General features: G+C 40.7%; 2 protein-coding genes across 4 annotated transcripts; both read left to right on the plus strand.

Moving 5' to 3' along the window:
• Positions 1-312: 312 nt before the first annotated feature.
• LOC138015222 (carbohydrate sulfotransferase 1-like) lies at positions 313-20484 on the plus strand. 3 transcript variants are annotated; one of them, XM_068862186.1, is made up of 2 exons: positions 313-877; positions 13119-20484. In XM_068862186.1, exon 2 carries the CDS (start codon positions 13247-13249, stop codon positions 14516-14518), a length of 1272 nt encoding a protein of 423 aa, XP_068718287.1. In that variant the 5' UTR covers positions 313-877; positions 13119-13246; the 3' UTR covers positions 14519-20484. The 3 variants fall into 3 exon arrangements, with proteins under 3 accessions (XP_068718287.1, XP_068718289.1, XP_068718288.1); XM_068862188.1 differs by having other exon boundaries at positions 13370-20484; XM_068862187.1 differs by lacking the exon at positions 313-877 and adding an exon at positions 11542-12581.
• On the plus strand, positions 4375-5364 carry LOC138017420 (uncharacterized). The gene has a single exon (XM_068864510.1). The coding sequence runs from the start codon at positions 4375-4377 to the stop codon at positions 5362-5364; it is 990 nt and encodes a 329-aa protein (XP_068720611.1).
• Positions 20485-21514: the final 1030 nt, after the last annotated feature.

Here is a 21514-nt window from a genome sequence, read left to right on the forward strand (position 1 = left end):
AGTAGGCACCGTCCTTAAATGAATCTCTCACCTATTATTAGGGCCAATGTCCACTCCATACAAGGCTTGAAATTGCGACTCATTGGTCGCCAATGCGACTAAAATTTGAGTGCTGGCCACTAGATTTTCAGAACTGGTCGCCAGCTGGCAAATCACATTTTGTCGGATAACCCAGGATAAACAGTAGACAACTTTTGTATTTGAATCTTTATATGATGAAATCGTTCGGAACTGGTAGCTAGAACACGACTCACCTTTCTTTCCCCATTAAAATAATCTACAAATACTACAAGAAAATCGGTTTCTCACATTGTTAATTTATTGGTGTGTTTTTTGCTCCATTTTAAAAATATTTTCAACACATGAATTCAAACCAAGATGTTAATCCGTTAGCCGGCCAATTATGCAAGCTCCACAAACGAATTTCCACTCAAACACTGTCACAGCAACCGAGACTCGCGTTTACCTTGAAATTTCCTAAGATATTTCCCTGGTAGCACCGTTAACTCAAAAGAGAACTGATCTCGCTGGCATAGAAACGCACTATGCAGTCAAAACAGTCAGTTTTGGACCCAGTCTGCAGTTTGCATTTTGTACCTAGTTTGCATTTTAGGAGCAACTTCAGAATACCCTGCCACAGCTAACCACTATTGTTTCCCCTATGTGGCATCTTTTGAAGAACGAGACTTAATACAATAGAGCTTATTCTTATTCAATGAAATGCAAATAAGTGGCGGGGTATTCTGAAGTTTAGCCACATTTTCAACCCAATCTGTAATCTGGAACAGGCAGTCTGTAGTCTGCATTTCATACTGACCGGTAGGTTATCTTATTTCAAAGATCAAAGAAATAACGACGTCTCCTCCTCTAACACCAGGTAAATGCTCACACCATTTTTCATGACATGCACCTTTGATTACAACACGTAATCTTTAAACATAGTACTACTTAACGTCTGGCATTTTTTCACTGTTTTGGATCACTCGCTCTCTAAAATGCACATCCCGATTTCTTTTTGTTTAAGTTGTAGCGGCATCGCTTGAATTACGACACATATTACAATAAACGCCATTCGCATACAAATAAGTGGCTGGGTAAATCCTGCAGTTTAGCTTTTTCCGCCTTTCTACAAACGTGAAATGGTGTGACATGAATGGACCTTGAATGATTGCTTCGAACATTTCACCTTAGTGCGCATATTTCCTCTTCTGTTTAGCCAGCGATATGTCAGTTCCTGCTCAGGAACAGCTTCGGAAACACGATCACTTTATGATGTTGTCCTTAACGCATTTAGCTCAATGTAAGATATTTATGACTTTCGATTTGCTGGCTGACTATCTCCAATTCTTCCAGCTATTAAGAACCAGTGATTTTCATTGTTTGGTTCTTCACTGGTAAACTTCTAACTTCAATTACTGAGGCGGTTTCTCGAAGCTTCTGTCCTTCGACTTCTTCAAGTGGGGCCTTGCCCAACGTAAAAGCAAAAAGCAAGGTGACACATGCTTTCACTGGCGACAAATGTCTGATTGGCCGACGTCTTGCCATGTGACTTCAATAGGGGTGCCATCGGGTATATTAAAATCAGATCTCCCTCGATATAAAGTACTCTTTTTCAGGCCAGTAAAACCGACGAATGTTTTGACTGCATAGTGCGTTTCTATGCCACTGAGCGAGATTCTCCTTTGAGTCAACGGTGCTACCAGGGAAATATCTTAGGAAATTTCAAGGTCAACGTGAGTCTCGGTTGCTGTGACAGTGTTTGAGTGGAAATTCGTTCTTGGAGCTTGGCCGGCTAATGGATTTACATCTTGGTTTGAATTCATGTGTTGAAATACTTTAAAAATGGAGCAAAAAAGACACCAATAAATTTCCAAACGGTTTGCTCTTCCGACTAAATAGTACATACTGTTTTCGCGTGGGTCCGCATCCAACAGAAAATATGAAGATTTCTGCTGTGTTTTCAAAGTTGAGTTGTTAAGATGATGATAGATACAATGCGAATGAAATGTCGCAAGGAACTGGATGTCCAGCTGAGAAACCAGAGTTGACTCCGGCTTCTCAGCTGGATGCCCCAGCCGTTTTAGCAACAGAACGGGAACGTCAGTGGCGACGTCGCGCGCAGCAAAACTACCAATGAGAATTTAGAATAGAAAAGAAAAGAATGGAGTCTACTCTATTCTGAATTCTCATTGGTGTTTTTGCTGGGCGCGACGTCGCCACTGACGTTCCCGTTCTGTTGCTAAATTTGCCTATTAAAGAGCGCGTGCGGCTCGTTATGGCATTATTCGTTCCAGCAATTTACATGAAATTTACAAACAGAAATACTGTAAATTTCTTTAAAATTTCCGCGTTATTTACATGTTTTGTTCAAATGTAACTCTTCCAAAGGATCCTGTAAATTCCAATTTCCAATAAATTTACAGAACCAACAAAAGATGAAATATCATGTAAATTTTATTTACGAAACAAAAACATGTTAAATATATTTTACAAAACATGTAGATTGTAATTTACAAGTTGTGAATTTAGATTTGCATACGCCTGTACATTTTCAATGTTTCCAGTGTGATCCCCTTTGCTGAAATTCAACCCTGTAAAATAAGTCTACCATTTCTCCAATAGGCATAAAGATTACTCTTTAACACACCCTCTATAAAGAGCTGCACCATGTGTTCAAAGTTCCTAGTACAGATGACAGGGTAATTTTGTAAGGTCTGATTTTTGTTGCCAGGTCATATTGTTGATGTCATTAGGTTAGGCAAGAAGAGAAGATCCATTCAGTATTTATTAACACTTTTTGTGCCAGTTATACTGCATTCCTCCAACAAACCCTGCGAATATTTATCACTATATTTGATACTGTTACACTTAGGGCGCTTTCCATTTGACAGAACTGACCGGCCACACCAGGCATTTGGAAGGACTAACTATACACCGCCTTCAAATTAACACTCTTTGAGGATGATATAAAATCGGCCTCGGAAGAATGCGTGGGGTTATGATGCAAGTGTTCCTTCAAATTGTTGCATTTTCTTTGCAAACTGATGAGTCTGGCCGGCAAGTTCTGACAAAAGGAAAGCGCCCTTAGAGACAGATGGTCTGAACCATAAGTGATCACAGCAAGTGCATATATATTCAGGGCCATGTGTTATCTTATCACCAAAAGACTGAATTACTTTTGACAAGGAATGTCTAATAGAGTCTTGACCTTGAAAAAGTTCAGCTTGGTTTAGCCTTGAGCTCTGCATAGCTTTCCTTAAATGGTTCTGTGCTTTTCTGTTTAGTTCTCTGATATGTTCTGGATTGGAAACTTTACCTTTGTGAAATGTTTGCTTTTTATATTCCCTTGATGCTTCAATATTTTCAGATCTTTGTTGGTGTTTTGCTTTGTTTTTCTTTCCCTGAACTCTTTATTTTGTCTCTTCCGTTTGATAGATTCTCTAATATAGGCTCTTTTTCCACTGCTTTGTAGAAATTATTACTGTCACAGTCACATCATTTTTGGCCATGGTTTATTAATCGATTATTCAGGTCAGGTCAGGCATTGACCTGCTTGCTACCGGATAACCATGAAAACCGGTAGTACCTGTCTGATGGGCCGGGCTGTCGGCGACTCAACCGGCACCCCCGCCCTTCCGAGGGCGTGGAGGGTGAAACAGGGCATCTTGGCAGAACTAAAAACAATATCTGTCACAGGTCTGTGGCGGACCACTCCCAGTTGCACAGGATGAGATTGGACATCCTGGCAGATAAACATACCTCCCACAAGGTCTGTGGTGGACTGTGCCAATCGGTGCATTGTGACATGCACTTCACAAAGAGCAGAGATAAACAAACCTATCATCTGGTCAGTCACTGCAACAGATACTGGAGTCAGTTTGTCTTGGCTTGTCCTTTCCACTGATATTACCTTTATCTGCCAAGAATGTGCTGCTAGTCCAGCAAAAGCTAGCAGTACTCAAATGCTTTGAAAGCAGTCTCATGAAATGGTCAATCAGAAAGCAACTCATACCGGCTCGGACGTCGCCCGGGTTAACAAGGTCCGGGCTGATCTGTTCACACTCCGACAGGCAGCGAAAAGTAAGCTAGGAGTAGGAAGACAAAAGAAGAGGAAAACAGCAACCTTGTGTGTAGCAGAATGGAATGTACGCACTCTGTTGGACAGAACAACATCACAGCATCCAGAAAGACAGACTGCGCTTGTGGCCCTGGAAATGAACAGGTACAATGTAGACATAGCTGTACTTAGTGAAACAAGATTGCCTGGGTATGACAGCTTGGAAGACCACGGGTACATCTTCTTTTGGAGTGGGATAAACTCAAGAAAAGAGAGAGGCAGGAGTGGGCTTTGCAGTTAGAAAGGAGATAGCAGCAATGCTTGATGAGGAACCAGTGCCAATCAACGACAGGATAATGACTATGAGACTCCCACTACAGCGGAAGATGTATGCCACACTCATCAGTGTGTATGCCACAACAATGACCAACACAGAGGAGGTGAAGGAAGAGTTCTACAGTGATTTACGTGAAACTATCAGGCGTGTACCGGCTGATGACAGGCTGGTACTCGTTGGAGATTTTAATGCCAGAGTTGGTTCGGATATTGAGAAATGGAAAGAAGTGCTAGGCAGTCATGGAGTAGGCAAGTGCAATGCTAGTGGAGAACTTGTACTGGCACTATGTTCAGAGTACAATCTTGTGATAACCAACACTCTATTTAAGCACAAGAACACACACAAGAAGACATGGATGCACCCAAGGTCCAAACATTGGCACTTATTAGACTACATCATAGTCAGACAGAGAGACAAAAGCGATGTATTGGACACCAGAGCAATGAGAGGCGCGGACTGTGCCACTGATCATGTTATGCTGAGATCTAGATTAAGGATTTGCAGACGAAAACGGCACTGCAGGACGGGTGCGAAGCGACCACGGAAGCTAAACACTGGCGCACTGAAAGGCCAAAAGAAGCAGGAGAAACTTACACAGGAAATGGATGAAAAATTGAAAGACTGGGACAGCAACAACTCAGGGAATGACATAGAAGAGAAATGGGCAACACTAAAGGATACGGTGTATCAGACTGCGAGTGATGTATTAGGCTACCCTGAGAGGAAACATCAAGATTGGCGTGATGAGCATGATGAACACCTGAAGAAACTACTAGAAGCGAGGAATACAGCTAGGCCGGAAAACCTACAGTGTAACACAAGGTCGAGGAGGAAGAAATACTCAAATGCTCAGAGTGAGCTTCAGAAGTACACCAGAGAGATGAAGTCCAACTGGTGGGATGAAAAAGCGCAGAAACTTCAAATTGCAGCAGACAGGAAGGACATGAAAACATTCTTCACAGATTTGTAAAAAATCTATGGCCCTAAACCAAGAGGATTGATCCAACTAAAGGCTATGGATGGTGAAACGGTTCTTCAGGAGAAAGACAAGATCCTGGACAGAATTGCAGACCACTTTGACCAACTACTAAACAACCCTGGAGATCTCTCTGAAGAGGCTAAAGAAGCTCTAGTGCAGCGACCAGCTGTATCAAGTCTGGATGAACCACCAAATTTTGATGAACTAATGTCAGCTATCAGGACAACACAGGATGGTAGAGCTCCAGGTGGGGATGGAATTCCAGCAGAAGTGTGGAAATTTGGTGGTGTTCAGCATATCAACTGCCTGCACAAGCTCATCCGAGAGATATGGGATTCCCAGAAAATACCTCAAGACTGGAAGGATGCAAGTATTGTGCCTTTGTTCAAGAAAGGTGACAGGAAGGATTGTGGAAATTACCGTGGTATATCAGTACTAGCCACGGTTGGTAAGATTCTCTCACGTGTACTACTTAAGAGACTCAGTGAACACATCTCGCAGAATGTACTACCGGAAACCCAGTGCGGCTTTAGAAGTGAAAGAAGAACAATGGACATGATTTTCTGCTTGAAATAGGTTCAAGGAAAGTGTATCGAACAGAACATGCCGCCTTATGTAGTCTTCATAGACTTCAGTAGAGCCTTCGATACGGTTTGGACTTTGGCAGGTACTCAAGAAATATGGTTGTACAGAGAAGTTTGTCAGCCTGATCGAGGCTCTCCATACAGGTATGCAAGCAAACGTGGCAATGAGTGGTTCAGTATCTAAAGACTTTTCAGTAAGCAACGGGGTGAAACAAGGGTGTGTGCTGGCACCTACAGTTTCTCGATATATCTCGCAGCCATGCTTGAGGTGGCTTTGAAAGACACTTCAGAAGGATACATTCAAACAAGTAAAGAAGCAGACTTGTTCAATGTGGCACAGTTTAAAGCCAAGAGTAAGACATCGATAAAGTTAGTAAGAGAAATGCTCTATGCCGACGACAGTGCTCTAATTGCACACAGTGTGGAAGATATGCAATCTTTAGTAGAGAAATTCGCAAGAGCAGCTAGCAAATTCAGCCTCCAAATCAACATCAAGAAGACAGTGTCTTTATAAACCACCAAAGTTCCAATTATCAACATCACTATAAGAGTAGATCAGCATTGGTACAGAGCCACTAGTCAAGTGCAAGACTTTCAAGTAACGAGGGAGTACTGTTTCAGAGAATGCTAGGTTGTACGATGAACTATCTCTCAGAATAGGAAGAGCGAGTGCTGTGCTTGGAAACGTGAGGGAGAGACTGTGGAACAATCGACATGTGTCTATCCACGTGAAATGCAAAGTGTACAGAGCGACAGTACTGGCTACTCTATTGTACGGTGCTGAAACGTGGACTGTCTACAGAGTGCAGGTGAAGAAACTCCACGCGTACCTGGTGAGACACCTTCGAGCCATAATGAACATCTCATGGAAAGACAAGATAACCAACATAGAAGTGTTGAAACGAGCTGGTCTACCATCAATGGAGGACATGCTAATACAGTTGAACCTGAGATGGCTCGGACATGTTGAGAGGATGGACCACCAGCGTCTCCCTCAGCAGCTACTTTACTCACAGTTATGTGAGGGCAAACGCAATCAGGGTAGACCAAGGCTCAGATTTAAAGACCCTGCAAAAAGAAGCCTGGAGAAGCTAGACATAGACGAGAGTTCCTGGCAGCAGAAGGCTAAGGACAGAGCTGTGTGGAGGAATCTGATCAGACCTAAATTAAACAGCCATTGTCGCCCACGACTGGCTGCTATGATTACCTCTGAATAATTGTTGACTGCTGATTTCATAACCTGAAATATTGTCATTATAATAATCTAACTGAAATGCTGAGACACATATATATAGTGCCCTTCATCTAGATGTCCAATGTTAATAACAGTAGTTCCCTGTTGTCCGCTTATAGGACTGATAACAGTTAGTGGTGCCCACCCCTCAATGGATTCATTTATATGTATTGCAACATTTAATACATGGGAAAATGCTTGCACAATAAGTGCATCACACCATGTATGTTAATGTGACAACACAACCACAATTGCTCTGTAATGGGTCCAATAAATTTTTGACGGTTGTTTCTAACGTATTCGACTCCAGCAGCATGAACGTTCATGTGATAGGAAGGATCATTGTATAACTGGTGGGCAACAGAAGAAAAGAAGCATGGACCATCTGAGGTACATTCTACTGTCTTCAATCCTTTCTGAGCAAATCGAGCCTGCAACAGTGCTATAGGAGTACTGTTTCTCAGTACTGTATGTGTACACGTTCCATGAGCAACGGGGCCTGGGTTCGATTTAATGTCTCCTGATATCAATAGCTTTTCTTTTGTTAGACAATAACTCTCATTTTGTTGGTTCAGTTTTGTTGAATGCTTAGTAACAGATTGACCTTGAATACACAATAGAACTGACAAGTCTTTTTTGTGTTTAGCAGTCCTGCGGGTAATAAGATAAAAATGACGATTAGAGTCTCCTACTCTCGAAGATTTGTTACGTCTGAGTTGCGGTCTAGGTCTAGCCATTTTTACTGCAATATAATATTATTTTCCAAAAGCGAGAGATAAACACTTTCTCAACTCAGACGAACTAGGTACGTTCTTCTTTAAATAATGCACCATACACTTTCTAATTACCTTGTCCTTATGAAACAAGCTCGACGTTTTCTTATAAGGAATTCTCAGTGGAAGGTTCTCTGTTCCAGGGAGAGTGTTTGCATTTGCGAACGGCCTTAGCCCTTGCTCTACTGTAGGAGATTGGTTCGGATTCCATATCACTTTTCCTTACATAATTAATGACCGAGTCTTTCGACAGTTCGTCATTATGGTCCGCCACACAAGTACTAGTGTCTGGAAGCATGGGTTGCTTGGTTGCCTCACTGCTTTTCATGTCAATGATGTTGTTCAAGTTGGATTCATATGGCTTTGATGACTCAGCTTGCAAAACTTCGTGATAGCCTTGATAAACATTGGTATACTTTGATAGCTTCGATGTCACTCTCCAAATGGAAGTCACCTTCCAAATGGAATTTATTAATGCCTCGTGAGCTTAGGGGATCGGCAGAGACTGTCTTCTCGAGTCTTCTCACCACGGTCAGTGTAAAACGCAGACTGCAGACTGCAGACCAGGGGTAAAATGCAGACTGAGGTTATATTAAACGTAACTGTTGAAAAAGCCCAAACCCCTTAGAAATGCTAACCTTAGGTCTAATTAGGCCTAAAACAATATTTAGGCTTAACTGTTAGCATTCCTAATGGGTTTGGGCTTTTTCAACAATTAAATTATAACTTCAGTCTGCATTTTACCCCCGGTCTGCAGTCTGCGTTTTACACTGACCGCTTCTCACCATGTGTACGTCTGCCGATTCCATTTCGACATGTATTTAAGTCTTCGCGTTGGAGAGTGGAAGGCGGTGCACAATTAATTGCACCAATGTGTACTTGTTCAGAATCTTTTGCTTCACCTTCGAAGAACGCCGTTTCTTTAATTCTTCAGTTTCTTGCTTCTAAATGCAGCGGAAGGTGCTCAAATTAAACACTTACGAAGAAAGCCACAAACATCAATGGCGGCGCACAACCTTGTAGCGAACAGGAAGTCACAGCTGTGTTGTAATTATCCATCCTGATTGGCTAATGAGATCGAACTTCCGGTTACGCAGGAGTGACAAATTTGCATAAAGATCCCCACCAAAACTCGTGGATATATCCACGAGTAAAAAAGCTTGTTAACTCTAATTATCAAACTGTAAATTCTTTTTGCTCGCGCCATCCCTACGTCAACAGCTCGCGCTAGTTCTGTTTCTCCATCGAGTTATAGAAACACGATTTTTAACCAATCAGCGCACCTATTTTCTTGCGACTGTTTTCTAATAAATTATATGAGTATAATTACATAGGTAATTATTGAAAATTCTCTAAGCTGATTGTTTGCACTTGAGGTGATTATAATCACCTAACTGTTTTTTTCAAAATGGCCGCAAGCCGTTTTGTCGAGGTGACAGAAGAAGAAATTAATTGTTTTAAAGAAAACGCGTATTTGAAATAATCACAAAAACTAATTGCTAAAAAGACTGTGCGTGCTTTGTCAGAAAAGGAAAAAAGAAAGTTTGCAATGTCCAGCGAATTCCAAAAGAACAGACCTTGGTGCAGGATACAAATCCCTTGCACAGAATTTGCTGCTTTTCAATGAGCTTGGAATGGTACCTTTCGCTATTAACTTAGAACAACTGAATGGTGGGTCTGGAGTTGACAATACCCTCTTAAAGAACAAAGCATCGTGGCATAAATCATGCAAGGACAAAGTTAACAGCACCAAACTCAAAAGAGCTCAAAAGAGAAAAGAGCAAGAAGAAGATGCTACTTCCCATAGCCCTGTAAAAACCAGAAGAACTAGTTTAGCAAGTGAAGGCAGACTTAATGAAAATGAAAGCAAGTGCTTCTTCTGCAATGATGCGGCAAGTCCTAGTGGGCTCCACAAAGCATCAACTTTTGAAATTGATAGAAGTGTAAGAGAGAGCGCCATAAAGTTAAAGGATACTGATTTTTTAGCTAAACTGGCGGGTGGTGACATGGTGGCCATTGAAGCCAAGTATATCACGTGAAGGGTTTTGGCCGCATTGTACAACCGAGTTCGAAAGTTACAAACACCTTCAGCAGAAGAGGACAGTAATGAAACCTATCTCCATGGAATCGTATTTGCCTAATTTGTTTCATACCTCGAAGAGTTTCGTGTTTGTGAAAATGTAGCAGTGTTTAAGCTGGTCGAACTGGCAAAACTGTATTCTGCAAAGCTCGAGGAGCTCGGAATTACATCTTCAAGCAAGATCAACACCACAAGATTGAAAGAAAGACTGCTTGGGGCATTTCCTGACCTAAGTGCTCATACACAAGGAAGAGATGTGTTGCTTATTTTTAATCATGCCATTGGGGATGCTATTATAAAAGCTCTGGGATGTTTATCGACAGGATAGTCTAAAGGCAGCTACCAGAGAGAAGAGGGTCTCGGGTACACGCAGAAGGGTAACATCCTCTTCCCAGATTCCGAAGAACTGGAAGAGTTTCTTTCGCGTGAATGAGAACGAGACAGAGCCCTTCCACTTCCTGGCGATTGAGCACAATTACGTAAAGAACTGTGCACTACATACGAGGAACACGTTTTAAGCTCACCAAGGAGATGGCATGGAAGACTGTACCCACGAAGAAGCTGATACACGCATCATGCTGCACGTGTACATTGCTTCGCAGTGTGGATATCGGAGAGTCATGATCAAAACCATTGATACAGATGTTGTGGTTCTTGCAGTTTCCAAGATGCAAGATATTGTTGTTGATGAGCTTTGGATTGCCTTTGGCACCGGTAAACATTTCAGGTACCTGGCTATACATGACATTGCTGCTCAGCTTGGACCGCAGAAGGCCAAGGCTCATCCAATGCTCTAACAGGTTGCGACACCGTTTCTTTCTTTTCTGGCAAAGGGAAACGAACAGCATGGGATACCTGGAGTGTGTTCCCTGCAGTAACTGATGTGTTGGCCGACCTATTTTCACTTCCATAGAGTATCCCCGACGACTACATGCTACTGATTGAGAGATTTGTTGTTCTTCTCTACAACAGAGCCAGCACAGCATTAACAGTGAATGAAGCTAGACAAGAGCTCTTCTCAAAGAAATCAAGGGCTATCGAAAACATTCCGCCAACTCAAGCTGCACACAAAGCGTGCTGTTTATCAGGCTGGACATGTGTGGGGAAGTGCTTTGATGGCTAAACCACAGATTCCAAGTCAGCAAGAATAGGGCTGGAGAAGAGAAGGAAGTGAATGGAAGCCGGTGTGGACAGTTCTGCCACAAGCGCAAGAATCATGTTATGAGCTGATTCACTGCGGGTGCAAGAAAGGATGCACTGGTCAATGCAAATGCCGTAAGGCAAGCCTGAAATACACAGCCCTGTGCAACTGTGGAGGACATTGCCAAGATGATTAATTGCTTTCGGGTAATATAGCGTAAAACTCTCTTTCTTGCAGTCACGTGATAGACCATGTGACACACACTGAAAATTGAAGATGCTTTTTAATCCTCTCTTGATTATCAAGGAATGTTTGCTGCAAAAAGTAAAATTTCTACCTGCAAAAACACTGCTCGAGTCACGCGAATTAGTACATAGTGTTAAAGTGTAAACTCTCTTTCTCGTCGTCTCTTTCTCGTAGTCTCGTGGGCCCGCGTCAAACAAACAAATTTAAAACCAGAAGATCACTCGCTTCTACCGCCGATCAACAACATATCGGTCAAGCCCAGAATTAAATTGGCGCAAAAGCGTGAGGCCATAAGGTCACACTGATTCACCTTACTGCTGAGAAAATCAACACCAAGAAACTTGGAAGAAAACGTATCACACAGCAGTATAGAGATTCAAATGTAAAGCTTCATAGGGCAAAAACCATTGCTAAATGAATGCTACAGGAACCGCCTAAAAGAGGCGTCAATTCAAATATGTCCAATCAAGAGGGCAAAATTATGAAAAAGGCAACAAAAACCAGACCACGTACAAGGGAGTCGTGTAGGCCTGTCAACCCTTTTTAACACTCGCTAGAATCATGTGAATTTGGCCACGCCTTTTTATCCTCTTAAAAAGGCGATCCATCGCTGGCCCTATATCAGAAAATGATCAGTGCCTATAATTGCATCATCCTGCTACGTTTAATGCTTTTATCAAAAAGCGAACGATTTTTGGCATAAGGACTAGAAATTCAAAACGAGTGACAAATAAATCGAGTGAATGTACGGGGGTTTCCCAGAAACGGTGAGTGATCCGAACTTTCTTTAATATATAAGAACTGACAAAATCTGACAGAATCGCACGGTAAAAATCACTCATCTGCGTAGTAACAGCCTCTCATGTATATTGTTAAGCCTTATAAGTTTCATCGCTTTTTTTTTAACAAATGCGTTACCTGACCCATTGTGAGTACTATTGGTCGTCAGCAGCGTCACAATTAGTGCTAAGCCTAAACATCCATTGTAAACAACGGCGTTGGTCAACGTCAAGCACCCATTTTAAGAAGGTTAGGTTTCAATAATTGTTGTGATGTCCGTTTACTTCATGCAATTGAAACGAAACCTGTGCAATTCCTGAATTTAGTCGCATGTGGCCGTGAAGACGAAAACAAACAAGGTACATGCAATGTAAGTATATAATCAATTGAGTTCTTTCAATATTACTCATTCGAAATAGTATTTGTTTGAGTCAGTCTATTTTTGGGTACAAAGAAGGATTACGTTTTTGCAAACGTTGGCCGTGTAGCACTTTTTTTTATATTTCAACAGAATTAACTATTGTAGGGTAACGTAAAGTGCTGTTTTCTACCCACGTAAACCATGTGAGCGTTAGCCCTTCTAATGCCCACACAAGGGAAGTCCATTTGGGTAGTCCATGGACTGGGAGTCATTGTTTTTAACCCCTCTAAAAATTGCATTCAGTTTTTAATGATTGCAGATAGTTGGCGGTGCATATAGGCGAGTGCGAGTGGCCAGCCGCGGGCCACGAGTAGCGCGGGAGTTGGAATTTTCGGAAGATTTTCGAGCAAATTAGAGCCTGCTCACAGTCCACCAAATTACCTCTGCTTTTCAGTCTTGCCCTTTCGAGCGTTGCCAGATCTTGCCAGTATGCTAATAATAGCGTGATTCTGGGGATGATTTTTATGTATTTTTTCTTTGCTTCAGTGACTACATTTGCAAATGATGTCCGCACTTTTCAAGTCGACAAAAGCAGACGTGCTACTCGGCATTGAATAGCAGCTATTTCTTGTTGCTTTGAGTTTGGACGAACCAGAAGCGCCTCTTCACCGACCATGCTTAAACGAAGATTTCGACGATTTCGCCGTTGCTTAGTACCGGCTTTCTTCTTAGCATCGATGTTGATGTCTCTCATTTCCGCTTATATTTTTTTATCTCATTACTATAACATGCCACAGGTTGAAATGCAAGCGGGCACTGAAGGCGATACGCAAGTCCACTTTCTTCAATATCTTGGAAGCAAGAGCCTTCGAGGACAAACTGAGGGAAACAAAAGTGGAAAACGACAAAATTTAATCATAGTCGCTCACGGTCGCTCTGGTTCGTCCTTCACGGGCAATATATTCAATCACCACCCCAAGGTGTTTTATTTATTCGAACCGTATCAAACAGCGGAACGTATCCATGGCAAACTAAACCCGTTCGACAAGGACTATGAAGAGAAAAGCTTGGAATGGATGAACGGCGTGCTACAGTGTAATTTCGTGTCAGATAGGCATGTTCAAGATTTAGATCATTACTACAGAGCAGTGAACGGAAAAAATACTCGTGAAACCCAAATTAGTGTTGCTTTATCATCGCCACCATTTTGTTCCTACAACACTTCTGATTTGTTATGGACAAGTGAAACCTGCCAACGCAATTTCGATAAAAGAATGTTGGAGCAGGCTTGTAGAACGAAATATAGCATGACGGTGGTCAAAGCTCTATTCGGTCGAATGCCTCAAACGAATATTAAACACTTGATTAAAATGTGTGACTCATCGAGTGAATTTGATTGCAAGATACTATTCCTGGTCCGCGATCCTCGAGGGATCATTCCGTCTTCTCAAGCGGTGAACTTTTTTCGCGATAAGGACAGAATTGGTCTAGCAAAGACAAGAGAGTTCGCGTACTTAAACTGCAAAGAAACTGAGGAAAATCTCGACATCCTAAGGACGTTAACCCCGAGGTGGAGAAAGCGAATCAAATTATTGCGTTATGAAGACTTGGCGCTGAACCCTTCGAAAAATCTTCCACAAATATTAGAATTTGCAGACCTCCCTATGGATGAGGGCCTGAGCAAATGGTTTTATTTAGCGACTCACAAAGGTGAGACAAATGAAGTACAGAAAGCTCATCCGTGGCGCGAAGATTCCGCGGAAGGAGCTAATAGATGGAGATGGAGAGTCATGCCGTATGACATCACAGTCATTGAACATTACTGCCAACATGTCATGAAATTGTTGGGGTATAAACGACTGAATCTTTCGTATGAAATACAGAGAAATACTAGTTTTAGTCTTCTTGAAGAAAACTTTGAAGCTGCTCGATGGCTAACGGAGTGAGCCATGCATGGTGCAAAGACAACAATTAAAGAAAATGACCCTAAACCGAAGTGGAGGTGATATACACCACATTCACCGACTGAGGTGAATATTTGTTTTAGTATATACCACACAAGTTGAAAAAAAGGAGAACCAATAAAACTAGTTTGTTTTTGTAAGATGTGGCCAGAAATCAGTTCAAATCTCGCGCGCCGGAAGCAATTTTGTTTCTCTTTGGATCTCAGAGGTGAAAAGTACTTGGCTAGTCACCTCCGAGTTTGCCAATCAGCCCGCGTGGAGAGGCTATTCACTTGCATTGTGTGGTATATACTAAATTATATTAGTATAATTACATAAATAATTATTGAATATACTATAAGAACTCCGGTCGCAGATGTCATTGGTCAACTTATTCGTGATGCTATTGGTCGATTGTCAGTTGAGCCTACAGTAGATGTAATTGGCTGGGAAGACTAAACAATGATAGGTGCGTTGCGATCCGTCTATAGGTCTAAGGTCTGTACGCGTATCGTAGAATACGTTAGGTAGGGTCAGTGTGTTGTTTGTCTGTTGATGTCGTCGATGAGTCGTTTGTAGGGTGCGGGAAGTTGTAAGCATCGGTTTATTGGTGTCTATTCTTAGTTAGTTAGTATGGAGAATGCAAAAATGGAAAATGGAGCGTTTCACTCACGTGAGCGGAAGCCATATTGGATTACTGAAACAAAAGAAAGCATTTGCATAAAACTAGAGTTCAATTCCCGGAGGATTAGTCTGGTAGACCATCATGACCGCCATTTCTTTGTTTTGGAACACCAACATGGACATCGTGACGTCATGTGAAAAGGCTCCATCGATAGCAAGAGAACGCGATAAAGAGTCGATAACTCCTATGTCTCCTTGAAGATATCGTTTTGCCAGACCATATCGAATATTAATTGCTCCTAGCCAATCAATCAGGATATCTCTCTTCACTTCACATGTGGATAAACTGAATAAGAAAAAGCAAAAAGGACATGAGCCTAAAAATAAGTAACGAAAAAACCTAATAATAATAATAATAATAATAATAATAATAATAATAATAATAATAATAATAATAATTTATAAAGCGCTTATACTAATTGATATTCAATTTATACTAATTGATATTCTAATAGCCTATTTACAATGAATATTTACACGAATAACAAATAAATGTTTCAGTGTTAGTTTGATTTCTAAGGCTCAGTGGAAGACTGTTCCATAGTGTTGGGCCAGCTTTAAAGAATGCCCTGTCTCCATATATCTTGTACTTAGTATTTGGGATCTGTAGAAGGTTATAGTAACTAGCAGCTTTCGGCTTTAAAAGAGTCACCAAATATACAGGGGCAATTCCATTCTGTACTTTATACACTAGAAGTAGTATCTTGAACATAATACGATATTTAACCGGTAGCCAGTGAAAATCTTTTAGTAGTGGAGTTATGTGGTTGTATTTAGGAACGAGACATAAAACACGAGCTGCCACATTCAGGATGTGCTGTAGTCGTTGAATCTGATAATGAGGAATACGGTAATTTAGATAAAAGGTGACCAGAGCATAGAACAACGTTTTAGTTGTGTCTGGTTTTAGATATTTCCTCGGATTTGTTTGATGTTGTATAGATCAAAGAAAGCTTTCATGCAAGCTTTGCTAATATGCTCATTCATAGACATGTGGCGGTCAAACCAAACTCCGAGATTGCATAAACTTTCAGTCGGCTTGATGATAGGCTCGCCGACTTTAATGCCCTCACTGTACTATTGATCTTCGATAGCTGTTGACGCGATCCTACGAGCAATACCTCAGTCTTCGAGTCATTTATGAGGAGTCGATATGACACTAGCCACAAACGAACTTCAGAGATGTAATTTTGAAGAACTTCTAATGCGTCATCCGTTGATCCAGGTTAAACGACATATATTAGCTGTGTGTCGCCTGCGCAAGTGTGTGAACATCAGGCAGGTGCTTAGAGACGATCTTCGATAAACCAGAGGCATATAGCAGAAACAACACAGGCCCATGCAAGGCAGCTGCCTTGAGGCACGCCAGACTTTTGATTGAAACTGTTAGATAGATTATTCTTAACCATTATTCGCTGCTTCCTTGACGATAAAAGTGATATAATCCAACTTTTAACCACACCACAAACTCCAAAATCGTACTCTAACACATTCAGAAGTAGGTCATGATCTATCGCGTCAAAAGCAGCGCTAAGGTCTAACAAATTGAAAAGCATGACTTCTTGTCAACAAAAAGACACTTGAAAATTTACAAGAATTATACACAAACAAGAATTACACAAAAAAGCGCCTCGTATATAAGAGAAAAACGTGATAAAAAAAATGAAAATAAAAAATGAATAAATAAATGACCTGAGGTATTAAAGAAAAGCCATATACTTGGAAAGATTGATGTAGCGCATATTAACATTCATCTCCTCAATTTACAAAAAACTTCAGAAGTAATTCGTTCCATTTACGTTTAAGGTGTGTTTTCTTAAGCTGGCGAATTTCAGGTGGGATACCATTTCATATTCTTGTACTAATTCTAGAGAAGGACAATAACCGTTCGTTTGTTCTCGACATTTCTACATGGAAGTTTCCAGTTATTGCAGACCGCGTGGAGTAGGAATGAATTTGTTTCGAGCGAGTAAATAGATTTGAGATATTGGGTGGAGCATGCTGATTGTCAACATCATGTAGCAAAGAGGCAACTGATTATAAGTAAAGTAATTTAACTGGCAGAATTCCTGAATTTACAAATAGAGGCACACTATGAGATTTATAATCTACGAAATACATTAAACGCAAAGCTCGCTTTTGTAGGGTTACAATTTTGTCCAAATGTGTATTTAGGGCCTGACCCCAAGCAACAAGGCCGTAGCAAATATAAGGTTCTATGAGCGAACGATAAATGTTTAAAAGTGTAGAAAAGGGAATTAAGTGACGGAGCCTGGCGATTTTAGCAATAAAAGGTAAATTACTAACAGGCCTGTAGTTTTTACACTCAGGATCAAGACCCTGTTTCTTTAGAAATGCATGGCCATACCAGGGCGTTTTTCCGACAATCAGGAACAATACCATCTCTCAGAGATAACCTCGTCATTTGCGTAATCACGGGTAGTAAGATGTCAATCATTCACAGCATTGCTTTAGTAGCCATGTAGGAAGAATTGGATCCAGCAGACATGAAGCATTGGCGGAAGACATGATGATACCACGAACCTCTTCCTCTGATGGATTCAAGAGAGTCACTAATGAAAATAAATGATCACTAGTTGTTTGTTTTTAGTGATGACCACCTGTCAAGGGTTTTTTGCCCCATCTGCATGGAGTGTGCCAGAGCTCTTTTTCCACCAAATGGAAGGGTGTCAATTGTCAAATAGGTTTCAGTTGTTGAATGAGTGCAATGTCAATACTTTGAAAGTATTGAATTTAAAAATTGTTGAATGACGAACGTAAGGAGATTATTATTGAAAGATCTATGGTTCTTGTCTTCCAACATGCCGGCGATTGCCTAGCGTGCGAACTTTTTCTCCTGAGAAAATGACAACAAAAATCATAGCTTAAAGCAGACCTCTCGAAACAGGTGGAGAACATCGGGCTTCAGTGCATCGCACAAGTAAATAGTTGGCTTGCAACCAACCTTTCAAGGGATACAGATAACAATAGCAAAATGTTCAATGCTGGATAACAAATAAAAGAAGCTAATGAGAGCTCCATTGTTACCGTCATGACGAAACGTGCTAACCACCTATTGTTAAACGATAAAAATTGTAGCTACGATTATTTCATTAAATTGCTTGTCCTCGCTGGATAACTACGATCATACATACATCATTTGCGGTACTTTTAATGTTGAGTTCTTTTGAATGGGTTAGTGTTTTCATGCTAAATTAAGGGATGTTTAAAAAGGGTTATTGGTTTCACTTTTCTGGTAGTTTCCAAGCAACATTGGTAAATCGACTCTTGTGAGAAATTAGCTCCTAAGGCTGTTTGCTCTTTAGTGTAATTTCGATCCGAGTGCGTCTTCTCTTAAGGTCATAAATTTGGTTTGGAACAGGTGTCGAGAAAGGTGTTTGGTGCGCTAGGCCAACTAAGTTTTTCATTAGGAATGTTTTAATTAGTTTTTGGTGTCATTAAGGTTATTTGTGTTTAACTCAGTGGTGTTTTTACCCTAACTAAGTCTTTTACTGTATTTTTGAAAGCAACTTATTTTCAGTTCATCCCTGGGCCTTTTTGACTTGTTCTCGCGGTTCCAGATCACATTCATGACAACAGCGGTCTCTTTTGGGTTTTCAATAAGACTAGTGTTTAAATCTATAGTAATATTTATAAGTAATTAAAAATAACACCTGTAATTGTAGTTATTGTCCTGTTCTGCCTAAGACACGTATGCCAGATAAATGTATGGAAAAGGCGGCGCTTACGCTTGTCCTTTCCTCCTTTTGTCTATTGTTTGACTCTGTTATGTAATAATCGTAAATCGCCATTTTCTCCGTAAATTTGCTGTAACTTAATTCTAGATATTGTAACTTGTTCCTTGTAATTTTTGTAACTTCGTACTCGTTCGTGCTATTCTGGCGTTGACAAACCTGTAAGATCTCGTCGAGACAAAACACTTTCTTTGTTGTGGAAAACATTTGTTAATGTGCTGACGCGCAGGCGTAGTGCGTCTTGCAGGCGTCATTAGGGACATTTGGGAGTTTAAGATACCACGACGGCTACGGCGACGAAAACGGCACTTCAAAATATAAGTTTGAGCTATTCTAAGTATTTCATGATTATTCCATCTTGTTTATATTATACAATATGGGCGAAGTGTCCTATAACTGGATTGGTACGGACGGATTTGAAGTAAAGAGTGACACTACTTTGTCCACGTTGTCGTCAAAACCTTAAATGTGGTCATTTGATGTAGTAGTTTTGATGAGTACGGGAGAGAAATGTTCAAAAAAGCGTGCCGCACGTGCAGCACGAGCATTTCACTTCTTTTAACCAATAATATTACTGCTTTTTAGCGTTGTCGTTGCCGTAGCCGTCGTCGTTTCTTGAACTCCCTAATAGGGAATTTAAGATCTACGACGGCGACGGTCGACGAAAACGTCACCTCAAAATATAACTTGGCTCTATCGTAAGCCTTTCGCGATTTTTCAGTCTAGTTCGCGTCGTACAATGTGGGCAAAGTATCCTAAAAATAAATCGGTACGAGCGGTTTCAAAGTTACAACAGAGAAGAAGGATTCTCTGTTGCATGCTTATGTTGTCGTCAAAACTTCAAATTTGGTGATTTCACGTCGTCGTTATGCAGAGGACTGCAAACATATTTGCTAAAATCCGTGCTGCACGTGCTGAACGATTATTTATGCTCTTTTAACAAATGATATTATTGCTTTGTGGCGTTGTCGTAGTCGTAGCCGTCGTCTCTTAAATTCCCTATTTTAGGATCTGCGACAGCAGCGTAAACGAAAACGTCACCTCAAAATATCACTTTGCTTTACCAAGAGTCTTTCGCGGTTATTCTTTCTCGTTCACTTCTTACAGTTTGAGCGAAGTAGCCTAAAGCTGAATTGGTACGAGCAGTTACAAAGTGAAAATAGAGAATGAAAGATTCTTTGTTGCATGCTCACGTTGTCGTCAAAACCTCAAATTTGGTGATTTCACGTCGTCGTTATGCAGAGGACCGCAAACATACTTGCTAAAATCCGTGTAGCACGATTTTTTATGCTCTTTTAACCAATAATATCATTGTTTTTCGGCGTTGTTGTGTCCGTCGCCGTCGTAAAATCTTAAGTTCGCAAATATTTTGACGTGTGGTTGACACTTGATTGTTCAGTCAGATTAAGAACATATAAAAAGAGCTGTATACCTAACAAATAGAGAGTTTTTAGCAAGGACTAGTTGAAGATCGACCCGAGAAGACCAAATAAAGATAAGAAACAGCCGGAGTGTTGAGGAGTCTTTTCTTCCCCCGAAAAGATTTTCCTTCAACACTATACACCCTTTTAATAAGTCTAATATATGCCGTTTTCCGCTAATGACATCGAACTCTTGCTTTCAAATTTTATTTAGAAATGTACAAAGGCCTAAAACTTTTCCGATTTTCTTTTCTTTTCTTTTCTTGATTGAACAGCTTGGTTGTGACCTTCAAAGCGAAAAATGCTCATTCGATAGCATCTTCTTAAGATTGCGGGTCGATATCGTCGTTTGTAGCAAAACTTTTCTGTAATTTTGCCGGTCTTCACCCTTGCTGTCATCCTCGGCTTGTAAAGGTTGCCAGTCTCATTGCAAATTTTCCAGTGATTCCTTCCTCCCGTCACAGGTTACACCTCTAGTTTTGACTCATGTTTATTGAACCCATTTCCCCGCACGCATGTAAAAAGAAGGGTTCAACGAGTACACTACAAATGCACCTTTTTTATTGAATTGACCCCTGGTTTAACTAATCTGACCTTAGAGCGGTTTGAGTGTCGAAAGTAATTAGCTAATTACTTTGGTTTTGCATTTACTTCACTCAGTGATTGGTTCAAAGTTCTCGCGCCATTTTTTCAACTAATCAGAAGTGAAACCAAAACCAATTGCGGCTCGTGCGTGCACATTTTCACGCGCTTTGTGTCGGCTACGTGTAATTACTTCGAGTTTTGATTGGTTTACTGGATTGTCTCCGTCCTTTTTGATTGGCCAAAGTAATTACTTTGGTTTTGGTTTTACGACACTCATTTGAAAACCGCTCTAAAGAAATAATTATTGCCAGTAATGACATGATTTCCGGAGTGCAAGTTGGAATAAATGATTATTAAATGATTATTTGATTAAATGATTAAATGATTAAATGATTGTTTATAAATATTTCTAAGAACAATAAGACAATTACGAGTGCTTATTTTTTCCAAATTGCTCGAGAAAATTGTGTGATTACTTATTACAAGTAATAATGTCAGTGAAGAAAAGTTGCGGCAGCTTATTATAATTATGTAGGAGCAACGCATGCGTAGAT

Source organism: Montipora capricornis, chromosome 9, assembly GCF_036669925.1.
Source record: "Montipora capricornis isolate CH-2021 chromosome 9, ASM3666992v2, whole genome shotgun sequence".
Classification (NCBI taxonomy): domain Eukaryota; kingdom Metazoa; phylum Cnidaria; class Anthozoa; order Scleractinia; family Acroporidae; genus Montipora; species Montipora capricornis.